This window comes from Pyrus communis, chromosome 2, assembly GCF_041283825.1.
Source record: "Pyrus communis isolate YQ-2024b chromosome 2, ASM4128382v1, whole genome shotgun sequence".
Lineage (NCBI taxonomy): Eukaryota > Viridiplantae > Streptophyta > Magnoliopsida > Rosales > Rosaceae > Pyrus > Pyrus communis.
Genome location: NC_142566.1, coordinates 29,294,606 through 29,314,853, shown reverse-complemented (window position 1 = coordinate 29,314,853; position 20,248 = coordinate 29,294,606). Strand labels below are relative to the sequence as shown.

Genomic DNA, 20,248 nt, shown 5'->3' with positions numbered 1-20,248 from the left:
CACAGTGCGCCCCCCATCCCCATTCCAGTCAATCAGACGGACCACACATTTCATCTAATTACGCTGCTCCTAATCACCTAATCATCGATCGTCAAAACATGAGAAAAACTCTTTATACTAGTTTGGTAGTCAGGACTCATGAAACAAACCGTGTTAAAACAAACAAACCAACCATACACAGCATCCTCAATATTGGACAAGGATCCTTTCCGAATTCTCTTCGTGGGAATCCAAAGATCAATTAATCATATTCGTTTATCATATACTGTGCGATCAGTTTTGTTTAGGTATTTATATTTAATTTTAATTTTAAATTTTAAAATAATTGATAACCGCACAATATACAATGAATAGATACGATTTATTCATCATCTAGATCCCACAAAAAAAATCCGTAGAGAATCGTACTCCCTCACCATTAATCACCATCTCTAACTCTAATCCAAACAGGCAAAAATGACAATACATTGAAGCTCATAAATAAATAAGTAAGTGGCATCTTATAGGTGTGCGTGTAATCTGACGGAGGAGCCAAAAATTCATCAGGGGCCTTTAAGCAAAATAAAATAAACTAAAAAAAATAGTTTCAAGTATAATTAATTGGTGAACAATCAAAGGTTCCTTATATTGTTTTGTATTGTCATGAAAAATTTTAATCAAACAAGATTGATGGAGCTTGTATTAAAAATTTAGCATTTAGATGATTATACATAAGAATAGAGCTTATTTACGAGCTTCAATAAAATAAAATAAAAATTAACACATTAGATTCGAACCAAAATTTAAAGTTATGGCTAGCTCAAAACTATTATTATGAGATTTTTCTTTCAAAATAATTAGATCTTCCTCTAGATTGTATATATCTTGTTTTATATGAACTAACAAAAAAAAAAGGCTTAAAAAAAACAAAAGGTAGCTGGCATCAAAAGACTTATATGCTAAAACAAGGCTAATTATAAGAATTACATGGTAAGAAAATCAGAAAAGTGTTTGCATAAACAAGTCTTAAGGCCTTGACTTGCTGGAATTTGACCAAAAACTTTATTGTGCACATTGACTTTTGTTGATTTTATTTTCGTTATACGTGTGACACATTGAATAACATATTCTTGTAATAACTGTTGCCATGAACATGTAAGCGCAAACAGAACAAAAATTGGACTGAAGACGAGTTTTAAATGCATGTATTTTTGAAACCCAATCCAATTCGAGAATTGTATTAGTTATGTGGGACCCATGAGGATATTTATTTTCTTGGGAAATACTCATAAATAGGATAATTCCAAATTACTTAACCTTAGGACAAAAATAAGACATTTCGAATATGCACACGGCATTCACATGACATGTACAACAATCAGACAAAAATAGGATTTTTCTTACACCTTGAAATGACCAAATTGTCCTCATATATAAATGGGTTATTTCCTCCTATTTTCTGATTTCTCTCTATACTTTCTCTCCCTCATTCTCTCTCTTCTCTCACTTTCTCCCTCACGCACTCTCTCTTCCCTTCTCACTGTGCACACACGATGCACAGTCATTCCGACCAATACCGTCTAAATCGAAGCCACCACCAATTTCATCTCGTCCTCATGAGTCCAAAACACCTAGCCTTATCATAAATCTCATCCCCGATAATTAGGATCGAAACTCAAGCTGGCCGTGAGTTTTCTGGCCATTTTTTGGCAACACGGCAAACAATCGAGGCTTGAGACCACCACCGCTGGACTCGCATCGAGGGTGGGAACAATGCCCAGTCATTAAATGCTGGTGTTTTGTTGGATGAATTTTTTAGGATTTGCTCATTGTATGTACACGACATTCACATGATATCCTCACAGATCTAAGCTAACCCAACAACCTAGAGCTCACAGTTCTCTCTGAAATCAGAAAAAAAATGATGTCGTCACATGTCCATATACATTATATGCACACCACATGCATATCATATGCACAATACATGCACATAATATGCACAGAACTGGAGATCAAGTAACGAGCTGTTTTTCACATTAATAAGAAAATTTAACGACAACTTATTGGTATAGTGGATACAATTAAAACATAATTGTTACGTACATAAGGTTACAGTGGCAGTTTGTAAAGTCTTGTTACGTATATCAATCACCGGTTAACCGTGCATATAGAAAACATGATATTTGTTGTCGTTATTTCATGGACACACATAATCCTTAACATCCTCTAAGCTTTTTCTTAATTTAGTTTTTCACCGAGGCCAGCTAGGTTGTGGTTATACTTGCTAAATTTTAGGGCATAACATACGTGCATCATAACTAGTGAACATTTCCGCTTCTCATATTAAGATGTAGCCATGCACACCATATGCACATTATAGAAAAAAATTCACAAATTTCTGCAATTGGACATTGGAACCATAAATTGTTCTATCCCAGTTTCATAGCACGTCAAAACCTGAAATTTATTCCACAACCCATACGCCTTAACATGAAACACAAACCCTAATTTAACTTCAAAGTATTAATTCATCTTACAAACAACTCATTTATTCCATAAATCATTGATGAAGGAACTTGGAACTAAACACCCTATGTGACATCCCACATCGCCCAGGGGAGCGATCCTTATATGTATATTCCCATCTCTACCTAGCATGAGGCCTTTTGGGAGCTCACTTGTTTCAGGTTGCGTTGGAACTCCGAAGTTAAGCGAGTAGCACGCGAGAGCATTCCCATGATGGGTGACCCACTGGGAAGTTCTTGTGTGAGTTCCCAGAAACAAAACCGTGAGGGCGTGGTCGAGGCCCAAAGCAGACAATATCGTGCTACGGTGGTGGAGCGGGCCCGGGAAGTGGTCCCCCCGGGGCCGGGATGTGACAATTTGGTATCAGAGCCTAACCCTAGTCGTGATGTGCCGACGAGGATGTCGGGCCCCTAAGGGGGGTGGATTGTGACATCCCACATCGCCTAGGGAAGCGATCCTTATATGTATATTCTCATCTCTACCTAGCATGAGGCCTTTTGGGAGCTCACTTGTTTCAGGTTTCGTTGGAACTCCAAAGTTAAGCGAGTAGCACGCGAGAGCACTTCCATGATGGGTAACCCACTGGGAAGTTCTTGTGTGAGTTCCCAGAAACAAAACCGTGAGGGCGTGGTCGGGGCCCAAAGCGGATATTATCGTGCTACGGTGGTGGAGCGGGCCCGGGAAGTGGTCCCCCCCGGGCCGGGATGTGACACCCTACCTTACTATGTTTGCCAAACTTTCAGTCATTGTCAATTTTTTGACGATTTCAACCACCAACTAGCATCACTAACTGACAACAACTCCCCACACACCATCCAACTCACCGTGTAGCAAGATATGAGAAAGAATTCTTCAATTCCAGCAAGGAAATAAGCATTGATGAGTTTCCGAGCTCCCTTGGCTGTTTTCCGACCTCTCCTAGCACAAACTCAACGTATGGAAGGTAAATTCGAGTCTTTCGTTCTTTTAACTTCATTTTGATATAAGATTCGTTAACAATGGTGGTGATTTGGAGCTCATCGGAGCTCGATATTTTTCGGCGGGTTTTTGTAATAACCAACAGATCCACCACCTCGAACCGGGCCGACCAAACCTGAGAACCCAATTCGTATTCGGCAAACCGGATCCGACCCAATCTTTTTCGAATCCAATTCAGAATATTCCTTGAAATATTTCATTAGTTTTAAGAGAATATTTTGTCCAAGGACGGAATATTCTACTAGTGTTAACCGTTTACTTTTTTTTCTAGGTTTTTGGCCCAAGACCCTTCCTGAGGTATTTCAACGTGCTGATTCCAGATCCGTACTCCGTTTCTCCAAATTTGATAATTTGAACACAATTTCATGATTGACCGCCGCTTAAATTTGTAGAAGGTAGAGATCCGATCGTTGGATCGTTATGAAAGTGTAATATGTTTTTGTAGAAGTAATGTGTTGGTCTCATAAACATTTACATTGGAAATCTAATGTGCAAATTTTCCGCAATGAGAATAATTAGAGTGGTTGACTTTATCAGAAACCATTTTGACTGAGGGTTAGGGCCAACATGTTCTGAATCTTCTCGAATGTTGATGTTAGCATCACTAAAGGCCTGATAGACCCTAGCAGTCAGAATCTGCCATCATCACTCTATATTTGTGGTTAAGAGAGATATTCATTTCTGCTAAGTACGATGTTTAAATGTTTAAGTAGTATATGTTGAAATTCTCATATGAATGATAAATTACAATTGGCTTGATCTCTTCACATGGTACGTAGGCAATTTAACTTGGAAGTTAAAATGCAATCATAAGATTAAATAAAATTAAATAATGTATCATGGCTTCCCGAAGTGATATTATTGTGATTTGGTCAAGGTGCATACTTTATCAGATTGATAAAGACAAGGCTCCTCAAGGGCGAAATAGTTGGAGGTGAATGGGTTTTTAATTCAGAAAGTTTTATTTATCTAAATTCTAAGCATGGCTATATAATGGATTTCAGTTATATTTTAAGAATTATACCGATTTCATGATATACCTTTAGATTTATGATTTACGAGCTAGACAGATTTCAAGATTTTACTACTAGAAATTATGATTTATGGTTTATGATACATGATTTATGTTGTATGACAAGGACGATTTCATGATTGTTATTCCTTTATTATTACTTATTTTGTGGCACACATACACCCATACAAATTTAAAGTATTATACCATGTCCACAGTGGTAGGACACAACTTGCACGTTTATGAGTATTTTCAACTTGTCCACATTGTGGACATGTCCTTCCAGCTTGTCATTGCCTCAAGATCACTTAGCAATGACATGATTATATTTCCAAGTTCCACTAGTTACGACTAATGGATGATATTACATATCAGCTTACACATGTATTGGGGTACTACATTTATACTCTTAGCTTGTCATTACATTGACATTCCTCAATAATGACATGATTACACAATTATATTCTCAGTTTGTACCACGTTCACAATCGTAGGATACATCTTGGACGTGTATGAGTATTTCCAACTTGTCCACATTCATGGACATGTCATTTCAGCTTGTCATTGTCTCGAGATTACTCGACAATGACATGATTATATTTTCAGTTTCCACTAGCTATGGCTAGTGTGTGTGTGTGTGTGTGTATTAGCTTACACGTGTATTGAGGTACCAAAGTTATATTTTCAGCTTGTCATTACCTCAAGATTACTCAGTAATGACATGGTTACAGTTATATTCTTAGCTTGTCATTACCTCGAGATACTCAGTAATGACATGATTACATATGTATTCTCAGCTTGTCATTGCTTAGAGATTACTCAGCAATGACATGATTATATTATTCAGCTTCCAATAGCTACGGCTAATGGATGATATTGTATTTCTTGCCACCCGTAAGTGTCGGCTTAGTATATATGTACCTATCATCTCTCAGCGTATACATGATTTAGTAGGCGTATTAGTGATCATATTCGACGTTGAGGTGTTTTTCAGCAACTTTAACATATTTTACCGAGTATGGTATTTACTCAATATATTAATAGGACATGTTTGGTAATTATGCTGTGAACCCATTGTCACATCCCGGCCCAGGGTCCACCACATCCCGGGCCCGCTCCACCACCGTAGCATGATATTGTCCGCTTTGGGCCCTGACCACGCCCTCACGGTTTTGTTTCTAGGAAGTCACACGAGACCTTCCCAGTGGGTCACCCATCATGGGAGTGCTCTCGCGCGCTACTCGCTTAACTTCGAAGTTCCCATGGAACCCGAAGCCAGTGAGCTCCCAAAAGGCCTCGTGCTAGGTAGGGATAAGAATATACATATAAGGATCACTCCCTTGGGAGATGTGGGATCTTACAACCATTCTCATGCATGTGACAGAGAGTCGAAGACCCATTAAGTGTGGCCCTTCGAGGATGTGTTTAAAACAAATGTAATTACTTGTAGGTATTTTGATTTGAGCTTATCCCTATTTTCGAGGAAGTTCTGCCGATTATGGCTTCATCACCCATCCGGATGATGCCTAGCATGCCTCGAATTTAATGTCAACTGGACATTGGGATCGGGATGTGTCACCATCAAGCCGCATCACATGATTCATATCACATATATCCAATGACGTCAAGCTAACATTTATAAAATGCGAAGTTAAATTGTGAAATTCAACCTATATTTAATCATAAAATAGATATTAAAACTTGAAATTTTAACAAAGTTGAAGTCCAAGAAAAGTGAATTAGTCACAAGGAAGAAAATGTATTACAATTCATTCTTATTTCTTTCCAATCTATGTATTATAATCTAATCCAATCCTAAACACTTAAATGAGGTCCTCCATGCTTAAAAGGAAAGTGTGCGTAGTGGTAGTGGGAGATAGATTTGATATGCAGCCATGGCAGCAGCATATATTATGGATGAATCATGATGATGGCATATGGGCATGCATGTGTGATGTGGACCTTCATTACCCAATTCAATGCATCTTTCATCCACCACCATACAATTAATTAATTAATTAATGCAATTTGCAAATGCAATGCAACTCTCTCACTCACTGATTGATTCTGTGTCTTCCCATTTCCCATAATCCCATCCCATCACAATCAATACCTGAGAGGAGACTCACCCACTTGAGAGACCACAATTTCTTGAGAGAGAGAGATTGAGATTTCCTTCCTCGTACACGTAAAATACAATACAACCCCTTTTGTTTGTCCTTACTGCCATGCCCTCCTCTCAGTCTTGTCTCTCTCCTTTTTAAAATGTATGAATGTTGAGAAGATTAGACTATTGGAGGGGGATTTTTTTTTTTTTTTTTTTTTTTTCTTCTCTTATTCATTCTCTTTCTATTTGAAAGGTTACGGTTAAACCATGTTAATATCTTTTATTAATTTTTTTATAATAAGAGAAAGATAAAATAAAAGAATGTTAAAGAAATTGATAGAAGGGGATGAAAGGGGGCAAAATAATCCTAATCCCAGATTATTTGCACTTTCCACGCTCCATCCACTTCCCCAGCCACGCCACCCAGATTCATTCTCCACCGCACCAGCAGCCGCAGCCCTTTAGGCAAATCAAGGAAACCACACGACCACGACCATTAGAAAAAAAACAGTCCACAACCCACAATATTGCATATTGGCATTGGTAGGCAAATGCTCCAATTAAAGTTACATATATAAGAGATTTTTTCAATGAATCAACTCTTAAGAATACAAACCAATACATAAAATGTTAAATTATTTCTTATTTATATTATAACACGTGATGCGCTATTATAAATTCATAGTAAGTGTACTATTTAATAGTTTAACGAATTATTATTGTTACCATATTTATTAATTCCTTCCAAGTTCCACTTCCGCCAACCTTTGATTTTGATTCAACAAACAAATACAAATGTTCAAGTTTTGTTTGTTTCTCTTCCTATGTTTGACTTTGACTCTATCATCATACCATCTCAAATCTCAACGTTGATTTGCTACAAACTTGTTTGTATACCAGAATCCAGAATCCAGATGATGATGATGATGATAATGATAATGATGCAACCTTGTGAACCAACAATCCATCCATCCACAACATGATCTGAGCCCATTAACCAGCTCTTCAGTCCATATACACAATAACAATAGGTCGATTCCACTTTCCACAGCAACTTAAACAGCAACCTTAATAATCATATTATCATACAATCACTGAATGCTCAGACAAAAATCTGCTCAATCGATTCATTTATTTACCCCAAACTGCAAACTGCATTTTTTATTAGCTATTACAATAACAACTTTCGCTTCCATGATCCATCCAAGTTCCAACCACAGCAATTATACGGCAACAAATTTCTCCTCAATTCAAAACAGCTTAATACTTTACCACCACAAGCTCTGAAGCTAACCTATAAATAAATATAATGCCTCAACTTCAAGTGCCTGTTTGTCTATTATTCTCAAGCACCAGTACAGATAAACAGACCACGTCAACTACTAGTTTCACTTGCCAACCCAACATCCCTCTCCACTCCTGCAAACACAACATTTCAAATTAGTTACAACCACAAGAAGGCAGTGCATCAAGTTAAAACTATGTCAACTCGGTTCACCGGAAAACAAAGAAAGCATCATGATACTTATTTCGCATGAGTTCTATTTGCAACAGCAGGGCATATGATGCTTCCTCAATGGGAAAGTTGCAAACATTATGACTCATAGTTAACATACCCCACACACCATACAAAGAGCCCACTGATAGTTGCACCATATCATATTGATTGTTTACGCATGGGCCATGCTAGTATTAACTATTTAACACAGAGTCTAATACTTGATCCTTGTTTCAGGGTTTTGGGTTACATAATGGATCCAAAAGATATATATCATATTAACTATAAACGATCCACTATTTAATCTAGAAGATTCATGCAGAATGCACACATAGTTTACATACATACACATTTGTTGTGCTAGGATAGCACCAAACTAAATGGAACCAACTCAAGCTAACCCACAGGAAATTTATCAAATGAAAATGCAAGAACAAAAATATACAGACACCAAGATTTTAACGAGGTTCCTCAACAGTCAGTGTAACTGGAGTACGTCCTCGGAGCAGTAGGAGCTCACCCAATAATCCACTATCAACCAAATGGGATTTTACAAAGTGTTGGCAATCTCACAGCCCAAATAACCCAATACACCCAATAGCTCTCACACACCAAAGAAAGAAATAGAGGAAGAAATATAAAGAATAATTTCTTCTCTATACATATAGCTCAAAGCTATTACAACAACAACTACTTTGGTGGATGATTACTAACCAAATGAAGCAGCAGCTTCTTCTTCCTTTTGGGCTCTCTGCAACTCTCATTGCTCTCTGCAGAAAAATGAGCTCCCTCTTTCTTTTTTCTTTATAAAAATTTGGCTGAAAAGGCAACCACCACAAAAACAAACTCACGGGCGTGGAAGAGAACAAAATAACTTTTCCTTTTTTTCCTCCCCAAAACAAGGAATGTGTTGTCCACTTTTTTCTTTTGTTTTGTTTAATCACCTAAAGTTTTCTTGGACATTTGTCCACTTGGCCACTTGGCCAATTATTCAACAATCTCCACCTTGGCCAAGTTCCGAAAAACGCCATGATAAGCCAAACAACACAATTAACACACAACATCACTCCCAATCACTAGCAAGAGAACAACTCATGCCGAGCCAAATGCTCCAAAACTCCTACTGCTCAATGCCTTCTTTAAATAGGCAAAATGTGAGCCAAGTTCAAGCAATGAACAAACTTGGCTACACCAACAACCTTAGTCAACATATCAGCAGGGTTGTCTTTAGTTGGAATCTTCTGGAGAATGATCTCCCCTTCACCAACTACTTCACGAACAAAGTGATAACGCACATCTATGTGCTTGGTCCTCGCATGATGAACCTGATACTTAGCCAAATAAATGGCACTCTGACTATCACAATGTACCTCCACCTGCTTCTGATCAACCCCCAAATCTCTAATCAGTCCATGTATCCAAATGGCCTCCTTTATAGTTTCAGCAACTGCCATATATTCAGCCTCTGTAGTAGACAAGGCAACAGATGATTGCAAAATGGACCTCCAACAAACTGGCCCTTTAGCCATAGTAAACACATAGCCTGTAGTAGACTTCCTTCCATCCAGATCACCTGCATAATCTGAATCAACATAACCAACAGCAAAATGACCAATACCAGAGTCATCCATCTCAAAACATAAACCAACATCTCGAGTACCATGGAGATACCTCAATATCCACTTAGCTGCTTACCAGTGCTCTTTACCAGGATTATGCATATATCGACTCACCATGCCAACTGCATGAGCAATATCTGGTCTAGAGCATACCATTGCATACATCAAACTACCAACCAAATTTGCATATGATATATTTTTCATTTGCAGCTTCTCCTTATCAGCTTTAGGACATTGTAGAGAACTCAATTTAAAATGAGGAGCCAAAGGGGTACTAACCGGTTTAGTTGAATCATGAACTCCAAACTTTCGAATCAACTTCTCAAGGTATTGTCTTTGATTCAAACAAACCAGATCCTTCTCTCTGTCTTTGCTTCACCAAGATCCTTCATCTCGAACTCATTCTTCATTTGATTCTTCAATTTATCAATCGCTTCGACATTATTTGAGGCAATCAACATATCATCAACATATATCAACAAATAAATGAAAGACCCATCTTGCAACTTCTTGAAGTACACACAATGATCATATTGACTTCTAGAATAATTTTGGCCTCTCATAAATTTATCAAACCTCAAATACCATTGTCTTGGAGATTGCTTCAAGCCATAAAGTGATTTCTTCAACTTGCAAAACAAATTCTCTTTCCCTTTCACTTTATACCCATCCGGTTGACACATATAGATCTCTTCATTCAAATCACCATGTAGGAAAGCCGTCTTCACATCGAGTTGCACAAGCTCAAGATCATATTGTGCAACAAGAGCTAACATAATGCGAATTGAGAAGTGCTTCACAACTGGAGAAAATATTTCATTGTAGTCAATGCCTTCCTTTTGTGCATACCCTTTAGCAACTAATCTTGCTTTGAATCTTACATTGCTTTTCTCATCAGCATTTTCTTTCTTGGCATACACCCATTTACAACCAATAGCTTTCTTACCCTTAGGCAATTTAGCTAACTCCCAAGTCTTGTTCTTCAAGAGAGAATTCATCTCATCACCCATGGCATTGCACCACTTCTCCTTTTCCTCACTCTCAATGGCTTCCTCAAAATTGGATGGAATCTCATCAGTGATAATAGGAAGAGCAAAAACAACATAGTCACTATACCGAGCTAGCTTGGTAATTTGTCTTTTTCCTCTGTTCTTGGCAATAGACTCTTGAGGTGAAACTTGCTCTTCAACTTGAATAGAATCTTCAAGTTCAACTTCTTAAACATACTCATGGTCTCCCACTTCTTCACTTGTAGTGGCTTCGACATCAGCGGAAATAGGATTTGAAGTACTGGAGGCAACTTTCTCAAGCTCCACCTATTGGACATCTTTCCCATTCTTTTCAGAGTCTCTGAACATATTTTCTTCATCAAATGTCACATCTCTGCTGATTACAAGTTTCTTCATCTCCGGGCACCATAACCTGTAACATTTGACACCACTACTAAAACCAAGAAAGATAGCCTTTTTGGCTCTAGGATCAAGTTTATTTTCAGTTACATGAAAATAAGCAGGTGAACCAAAAATACGAATATAATCATAATCAGTAAAAGGTTTTCCAGTCCATACCTCCATTGGCGTCTTACCCTGAACAACAGCTGAGGGTAATCGGTTGATGATGTGACATGCATAAGTAACTGCCTCTGCCCAAAACGACTTGCTCAAACCTGACTGAGACAACATGCATCTAACCTTCTCAAGCAAGGTTCGATTCAATCTTTCTGCAACTCCATTTTGTTGTGGAGTTCCCCGGACACTAAAATGTCTCACAATCCCTTCCTCTTTGCAAACTTTAAAGAAATGGTTGGATGTGTATTCACCACCATTATCCGATCTCAAAATCTTAATCTTTCTCCCAGTCTGGTTCTCAACCATTTTCTTCCAACCCAAGAAAATGCTCAACACCTCACTCTTGTGCTTCATAGTGTGGACCCAAGACCTTCTTGAATAATCATCAACAAAGGTCACGAACCAATGTCTACCACTCAAAGAGGGAGTCTTTGTAGGACCCTAAACATCCGAATGCACATAATCAAGAATGCCATTCGTCTGATGTACAGCAGTACCAAACTTCACTCTAGTTTGCTTCCCCAAGACACAATGCTCACAGAAATCAAGCTTACAAGTCGTGGCACCTTTTAGAAGACCTTGTTTCACAAGCCATTGTAGAGCTTTCTCACCGGCATGGCCTAATCTCATATGCCACAATCTAGTAGTATCAGAATCGGATGTGCCCATATTTTCTGAGACTACAGATGCTTCACCTGTCACAGTGTTTCCTTGCAATAAATACAAATGGTCACATCGAGGAGCTTTCATCACAACAAGTGCATCATAAGTCACCTTCAATGTCTGCCCATCTGAATGAAACCTGAAGCCCTTGGCTTCCAAAGTTCCCAAAGAAATAAGATTTTTCTCCAAATTCGGTACATACCGAACACCTGTCAACTCTTTAACCATGCCATCATGCAACTTCAAACGAATTGTACCAATCCCTTTTGTTGTGCAAGGATTGTCATCTCCCATGAACACCACACCGCCATCAAACTCTTTCAAGCTTGAAAACCAATCCTTGTGAGGAGTCATATGATGAGTACAACCCGTATCCAACACCCACTTAGTAGCACAATCAATTGATGAGGAAGTGGTTAAAGCAAAATCAGGAAAATCTGTTTCAACTTCAGCAACATTAGCTTCAGAACTTTCTTTACCTTTGGTCTTCAATTTAAGACAATCTTTCTTCCAATGGCCCTTATTACGACAAAAGGCACATTCATCCCTTTCCAAAGGTTTTCTACCTTTAGAGTTTCCTCTAGGTCGAGACTGTGATTTTTTCCTACTAGAAGATGATCTTCTCTCCGATGATCTACCTCTAACAAATAAAGCTTCCGAGGTACTATCATGATTTTTATCTCTATGCCTTATTTCATAATTCATCAAGGCATTTGACACATTTTCAAATTTCACAGTTTCTTTATCATGCATAATAGTGGTAACAAAATGCTCATAAGAGTCCGGCAAGGAATTCAACAATATTAAGGCCTTATCTTCATCCTTAATATCCTCATCTAAATTTAACAAGTCGGCAATCAACTTATTAAAAGCATCAAGGTGTCTAATCATTTTTTTACCTTCTTTGTATTGGAAGCGGTAGAGCTTTTTCTTCAAGTGTAGCTGGTTCTCTGCACTCTTCGTCATATACTTGTCTTCCAATTTTTGCCACAACACACTTGCCAATGTCTCCCGCATCACAAAATACTTCTGAGTTTTTGCAAGGCACAACCGAATTGAAGAGCAAGCCCACAAATTTAATTTCTCCCATTCCGGCTTCGACATAGCTTCCGGCTTCTCTCCCAAAGCGGCAAGTAGATCTTGTTGAGCCAACACATCTTTGACCTCACATTGTCACATCCCAAAGTTGTTTGTGCCATCAAACTTTTCAACTTCGAACTTTGCATTTTGCACTGTAGTTCTTACAAATCCGGAGCTGCTTCCAAAAGGATTCTCATCTTGCCCGTCTGACATTTTTGGCAATTAGACAGTACCCAAGAGCAACCAGTGCTCTGATACCAATTGTTGTGCTAGGATAGCACCAAACTAAATGGAACCAACTCAAGCTAACCCACAGGAAATTTATCAAATGAAAATGCAAGAACAAAAATATACAGACACCAAGATTTTAACGAGGTTCCTCAACAGTCAGTGTAACTGGAGTACGTCCTCGGAGCAGTAGGAGCTCACCCAATAATCCACTATCAACCAAATGGGATTTTACAAAGTGTTGGCAATCTCACAGCCCAAATAACCCAATACACCCAATAGCTCTCACACACCAAAGAAACAAATAGAGGAAGAAATATAAAGAATAATTTCTTCTCTATACATATAGCTCAAAGCTATTACAACAACAACTACTTTGGTGGATGATTACTAACCAAATGAAGCAGCAGCTTCTTCTTCCTTTTGAGCTCTCTGCAACTCTCCTTGCTCTCTACAGAAAAATGAGCTCCCTCTTTCTTTTTTCTTTATAAAAATTTGGCTGCAAAGGCAACCACCACAAAAACAAACTCACGGGGGTGGAAGAGAACAAAATAACTTTTCTTTTTTTTCCTCCCCAAAACAAGGAATGTGTTGTCCACTTTTTTCTTTTGTTTTGTTTAATCACCTAAAGTTTTTTGGACATTTGTCCACTTGGCTGCTAGTCCAATTATTCAACAACATTACCTCATCATCGTCGTCATCACCACCATCTTCCTTGTTCTTCTTGAGGCGTGTAGTACAACCCTCCTTGACGATCGGCAACTTCATGGCTCCAAAGGGCGTGTCCACATTGATATTCCCCTTAATGGTGTAGCCGGTACCCATTCCCCGAATCATATCCCAGAGCGCTGACCCAAAATCCTTAGGCCTGAAGGTAATGGGAACGTCAACATAAGTGATGCCCCTTTTAGCAAGATTGGCAGACTTGGAGAGCTCTGCACCTCCAATGCGGACATCACAGAGCCAAATCTCGTAGTCGAGAGCATTGAGGCCTAAGTCAAAGTCATTCATGTTCTCCAGCTTCAAATGGAGGACAGCAACGGTTTCTTCAAAGGAGAAGGTTTGAAACCTTATCTTCTCAACATCGACATCAGGCTTGTAAGGGATGGGGATTTCTCCAGTTTTTTCAAGGGGGATAGTGAATCTGCCGATGACAGGGACATCCACAATGAGGTCGACCTTGACCCTGTATGGAATGATGCTTCCAGGCTGGATGTCATCGTAGGTGTTCTTGATGTCATCGTATACCAAGTGGACTGGAACTTTTGTAATAACCCGTCCCGGGATTTACTGAAGAAAATGGGTATTTTTGTATTTTCACTAAGTTTGGGGGATACCTTCCTTTTTAAAATTGTTTTTGAGTCTTAAATGGTGTGCCCAAGGGGCCCACCCCCTGTTTTTGTTCCCCGGTTCCCTTTCCCTTTCCCTTTCTTTTCTGAAAAGTCTCTCTTCTCTCTTCTTTCTTTCTTTCTCTCTGTCTTTCTCTCCCTCTCGGTGCTCCTTCCTCCGACAAGAACACACACACACACACAACCATGCCCACACCTATAACTCTTTTCTAACCCCGTGGTTGTGCTTTGGACGTCAAACCACGAAGAAAACCACCTCGGAGGCATTTCCCAGTTTTCCGGCGAGCACCGCCCCTTTCGAGGCGATTTCCGGCCAAACCACGGCGAGTTGGCCGGCGTGCGAGGTATCAATCTCTTCGTCTCGTTGAGTACTACAACTTTCCTTTTTGTTTCACCTAATTTCATTGAGTATTGAAGAAGTTATGCTCGTTTGAATCTTACCCAGTTTCCGGCGGACACCCGTGGCTTCCAGGCTGTTTTCCGGACAACTCCGACCACGATGACGGGAACCAAGGGTATATTTCGATTCCTTACCTTCGGGGCTTCAATTTGGTATATTGAATGACATGTTTTGGTTGAGTTTTGAGCTCCAACGGAGCTTGGGAATTCTCCGGCCGAAGTCCGGCCTTCCCCCTCCTTGGAATCCGGCGACCGTTCAAACCCAAGGCCTTTGGGCCTTTCCTGCCAAGCCCAAACCCATTTCCCTTTTAATTAGGCCTTTGGGCCGTGAGGTTCAAGCCCAAACCCATTTTCTGTTTTTACCCAAACCCAACCCATTTAAAACCCAAAGCCCAAAACCCATTGACCCGTGACCCGTGACCGTGACCCGTTGACCGGGTCAACGGTCAACGTTGACTTTTGACTTTGACTAGTCAATGTTGACTTTGACCGTTGACTTTTGGGTTTTCGTGCGGGACCCCTCCTAGGCTAATTTCGACGTTCTAAACCCGTTTCCGATGTCCGTTTTCCCAAATTCAATCGTTTGAGTAGAGTTTGACTAAGTGTACCCTTTTTGTGCTTAGGGGCAATTATCTGTGGCGTTTCCTTTTTCGCTAGGTGGCGTGGCTTTTCGACGGCGAAATACTGTGAGTGGACCCCTTCTAAAAATGCATGTTTTGATAGTAGATATGCATACATGAAAAGCATGATTTGATGATTATGTTTTATGAACGTTTTACGAGATAACATACTTACTAAGGCTAGTTTGAATTATTACTATTTTTCCTATAACCCATGTTTTTATAGTATATCTGATGGATGACGATATGATATTTAGAACATGTTTAGAACACTTCTTTATAGTATAGATGATGGATAACTTTATACTATGAAGTTGATTTTCAATATATGTATGTTCACTGGTTTTGTACTTACCTAGTGGTCCTTTCCGCTACGGGACGTAGGGATAGATCCGGTCCGTCCCGGGCGACGGTTTGGTGTTGGCATAGGGCCTGGAGTGTGTTTTCCTCTGACTGTCTGCTCAGAGACGGGGAGCCGGCAAGGGGCCTGAAGTGCATTTTCCTCTGACTGTCTGCTCAGAGACAGGGAGCCGGCATGGGGCCTGAAGTGTTATATCGGACATTCACTAGTGTTTATTATTTATGCGAATTATGATTTGAGATATTGCACGACATGCTAGATTTCGGAAAACCTATGTTTATCATTATATATGTGTTTTCATAAAACCTGGGGGTTAGTATGTTGATAACTGTTTTATTATATATATATCAACTTGGTCTACTCATGTTTGTTTTGCGCCCCCTTCAGGACTTAGAATCGAGGCATACAATCCCGACATCCAGGCACTTCCGCATCGGCATCTTCGAGTCCTCTCGGTGTAGGACCCACTCCTTTGTTTCATTCAATTTTATTATTATTTTCTTTAGTGTTCTAGATTAGAGGTGTGCTCTGAACACGGTCCTTATTTGCATATTATTTATTCTTTTATACTTATAAGCCTTAATTATCCCTTGTTTTCAGCATTTGCACTCAATAAATGGCTTTCGTCACCTTCGGGTGTCGGCCAGCACGTGCCTATCCTGGTATTTGGGGAATATCGGGGTCGGGGCGTGTCAACTTTGACAGTCTCCTCCCCGTGGGCATGGATTGTGCCAGCATCAGGGATCAGCCCGGAGACAAGTTTCCTTCCATCACTTTCGATCAAGTAGTTAATGTCGATGAGAGGGATGGGAACCGGATTAGGGTTCTTGATGAGCACATCCACCACGATCTCGGCCTTTTCGAGATTGATGCTAGGGATGTGAATGGCAGTAACATCGGCGGTTGGCTTGCCGAATCCAATGGTACCCTCTATCTTCTCCCCAATGTCATGAATGAAATCCTTCACCTTGTCAACAAATCCACCCTCATCCTATCCCTCCTCCTCCTTGTGATCTTTCTTCACCTTAGCACCCCGATCCACATTTTCTGGCTTACCATCAGACGAATACGATGCCATGGATTCCGCTATAGTATTTATAAATTTACAACTGATTCCCTTATATGGTTGTTTTCGACAACTTGAAAAGTTGATAGAAAGAAGCAGTTACATCAACTCAATTCTATCTTCTAAGAAAAAGAAGAAAAAGAAGAAGAACATGTCAGATGAGAGATCTAAATAATGGTTCTAAAATTCTAGTCTTTGGATGAGATGTGATGTGATGAGATGAGATGAGATGAGATCTAAAGGTCAATCATCGAAGCACTTACCTGTTACTGTTAGTGAAAGCTCCTCCTCACCTCAACGACACAAACAGCAGGAGACGCAAAGAATTAAAGACAATTCAATCCAATATAAGTTGAAGCAGGACAGCAGTGAACTATGTCTTTTTGGCCCGCAGATCACATTTATCGGTGATGCATTATTGAAGCAGCACAGCAGTGGACTATCTCACACCTAATATCTGCCTGTAAAATCTTTTTCTTTTACTATGTTTGGTAATTAATTTGGCCAAAAAAGGTACGTAAATAAACTGAGAGGGGGTAGCTTCCCCACTGATTCTATACACAACTTCAAGCGAGTGCGAAAAAGCACTTTTATCTCGCCAACTAGGAACACGTTTGAACGAAAAATAAGTAAATCGCCAGGGCCCAGGTCATCCTCGACAACGCAAGGAAAGAATGAGAATATCCATCCGAATTATAATCTATATATATATATATATATAGTTTATGTACAATTTGCATCACACTAATAAGGAAGTGGAGTGAAGGAAGGGAAGGCTCACTGGCTCAGCAAATATATTCCAACTTCCTTTATTTATTTATCTTTTATTTCATCTGACTAGCTAGCTACTCTCTGTCACTACTGGAGACTGACTGGAGTTGTAACACTAAGACAATCAAATGAAATGAAATGAATGAATGAATGATCAGATCAGAGAATGGTGCCATCTGGAATCACTGCACTCGGAAGAAGGACTAGTATTCCGTCACGGATGACATATCCATCACCTTCTCTGTCCGCTTCTTTCGCATTATCTTTATTAATGATCTGCACCAAACACACACACCAGTTCAGTGAGTCCACAATAATATCATCAAATCCCTGACTCACCAATAGAACCTCATTCTGTGATCAAAATTTGAAGATAATGGAAAATACTAGTATACATTCATACATACCATAACATTGTTGCCAATTCTTGCATTCTTGTCTATAATAGCCTTCCTTACATGAGTATCTTCGCCAATTCCCATCCCAGGGATCACACCCGCCATGCCTTTCCTCTTCCCTCTATCTTCTATCTGTGACTCTCACTCTCTCCGTCAATATATAATAACACACAGAGAAAAAAGAAAGATAACGACAAAGGTCAAAGAGATGGATCCTTCCCTAGTCCTTACTTGGTACATAGTTGAACCCATGACAACTGAATCCTTGACTATAGCCCCATTTCCGATTCTCGTCCTCATACCAAGTACTGTGCCTTTGATCCTGCATCCCTACTCTTGTACAAGTCCAAAACTCCCATGCATTCAGTTTTACATCAGTAGAGTATGTACTACTTCTTTGGAGACATCCAATCGACCAAATTTGAAGAAACAATTCAAAATCCTACACGAACAATGCTCTGCTTACATTGAGGATGCAACCATCTCCAATTACACTGTTTGTAATTACAGAGTCTGTTATTTGAGTTGGAGGCAGATACCGAGGCAATGTGTAGACTGGACTCTCTCTGTCGTAGAAGCTGTGCTATATATATATGTAACCACCGAGTTTGTGTGTTAGCCAATGACATTGAGGACTGGGTGCTCCAAAATAGTAATAGTGCAGCTTTCAGCCTTTCCTGCACATTACGTGTGTGTGTGTGTTATATTTTATATGTATGAGCTCGAGTTACTGACTTGTATCCCACATCTGCATCCCTTGCGCTTTGCATATTTGCTTCGTAGAAAGCTTTAATATTCCTCAGGTCCTCCCAATATCCATCAAATGCATATGCTTGAACCTGAACTCTCACACAAAAAGCACAGGACTGTGCTTGAATAAGCACTCTGAAAGTAAAATATCACAAGAGAAAAGTAAATACATATTACACTACGCATGTAGGTATGACCTTCATTCCAATAGATATGGCACCCGGAATTACTTCACTTGCGAAGTCATTTGCCTTGGGAAAATGTTCTTCCAGTAGCCTTTTCATTGCACCTCCGTTGATGAGAAAGATTCCCATACTTGCCATGCTACTTTGAGCACTATCGTTGGATTTACTTGAGCTTTTGGCCTGAAATTTCAGATTCATTCTGACTCAGAAAACACCGGAAATCATAACATATGAAGAGACATTTTTGGAAGACAAAAAACTAAAAAGAATCTGTTGAATAGTACTTACTGAAGCAACATTAAATGGCTTTCCCTCCAACTTCAATCTGAAATCTACAACTTGATTTTGAGAATTCACATATAGAAAGCCAAACCCCGGATCATGAAGTCTCCTGGCAACAGATACAGCAATTGTAATGTCAGCGTCATTGTCTCGGTGGGCCTTGATGAGTTTCTGGTAGTCCATTCTGTAGAGATGGTGACCAGGAAGGACCAAAAACTCAGTCATTGGATACTCTTCCAGCACCCACAGACATCTTCTCACAGCATCAGCAGTTCCCTAATATCAAGTTATTGGAATTTCATATTTAACAGTGTATTGCAGTTAATGCTCTTACTGACTATGATTTAGTACCTACTCTCCAAGTGTCTGTCTTCTTGAGATCAACTTCACTAGAGCTGGCAAGATCTTATTGTAGGCACCGAAATTTTGGAGAAGTAAATGTTCACCAACTCATTAAATTTGGACATGTCAGAGCTTACGTGGCTTGCATTGTCGGTCTCACATATTGTATGCATGGCACTAACTCATCAAAATTGAACGAGTCACCAAGAGTGACACGTGTCGACATTTGGCAAAAATTAATTAAGGAATCTTTATTAACATGATTAATTTTAACCTAAATCAAACAAATTAATTGATTTAAGTTTAAAATGTGATTGATTATTTGATGAAGTCAAATCACAAACAAGCTCAAAATGAAGTCTTGATTCTTTTGTCAACAACAACACACATTTTTCATCCCGGAGAACGAATAAGAGGATTCAAACTGCAAACAGAGATTATACCCCTAAACCTTACATTAATAAAAA

At 39.4% G+C, this 20,248-nt stretch overlaps 1 protein-coding gene, 1 long non-coding RNA gene and 1 pseudogene across 4 annotated transcripts; 1 reads left to right on the top strand and 2 right to left on the bottom strand.

The window, feature by feature from the left end:
• Positions 1-7,357: 7,357 nt before the first annotated feature.
• On the bottom strand, positions 7,358-17,065 carry LOC148698902 (uncharacterized; annotated as a pseudogene). The gene is made up of 4 exons (XR_015960234.1): positions 16,685-17,065; position 15,615; positions 13,943-14,520; positions 7,358-8,021 (listed from the first exon to the last, which is right to left on the bottom strand). The product of XR_015960234.1 is annotated as an uncharacterized LOC148698902 (transcript).
• Positions 14,421-16,712, top strand: LOC148698903 (uncharacterized). 2 transcript variants are annotated; one of them, XR_015960236.1, is made up of 5 exons: positions 14,421-14,951; positions 15,053-15,122; positions 15,630-15,692; positions 16,375-16,444; positions 16,588-16,712. It is a non-coding gene; the product is annotated as an uncharacterized LOC148698903 (long non-coding RNA). The 2 variants fall into 2 exon arrangements; XR_015960235.1 differs by lacking the exon at positions 16,588-16,712 and having other exon boundaries at positions 16,375-16,573.
• A 776-nt stretch (positions 17,066-17,841) lies between the features above and the next one.
• On the bottom strand, positions 17,842-19,954 carry LOC148698901 (inactive glucose-1-phosphate adenylyltransferase small subunit 2, chloroplastic-like). Its single transcript, XM_088679365.1, has 8 exons — positions 19,859-19,954; positions 19,446-19,715; positions 19,170-19,337; positions 18,958-19,061; positions 18,689-18,800; positions 18,454-18,552; positions 18,232-18,354; positions 17,842-18,100 (listed from the first exon to the last, which is right to left on the bottom strand). The coding sequence occupies exons 1-8, from the start codon at positions 19,952-19,954 to the stop codon at positions 17,984-17,986; spliced, it is 1,089 nt and encodes a 362-aa protein (XP_088535491.1). The 3' UTR covers positions 17,842-17,983.
• Positions 19,955-20,248: the final 294 nt, after the last annotated feature.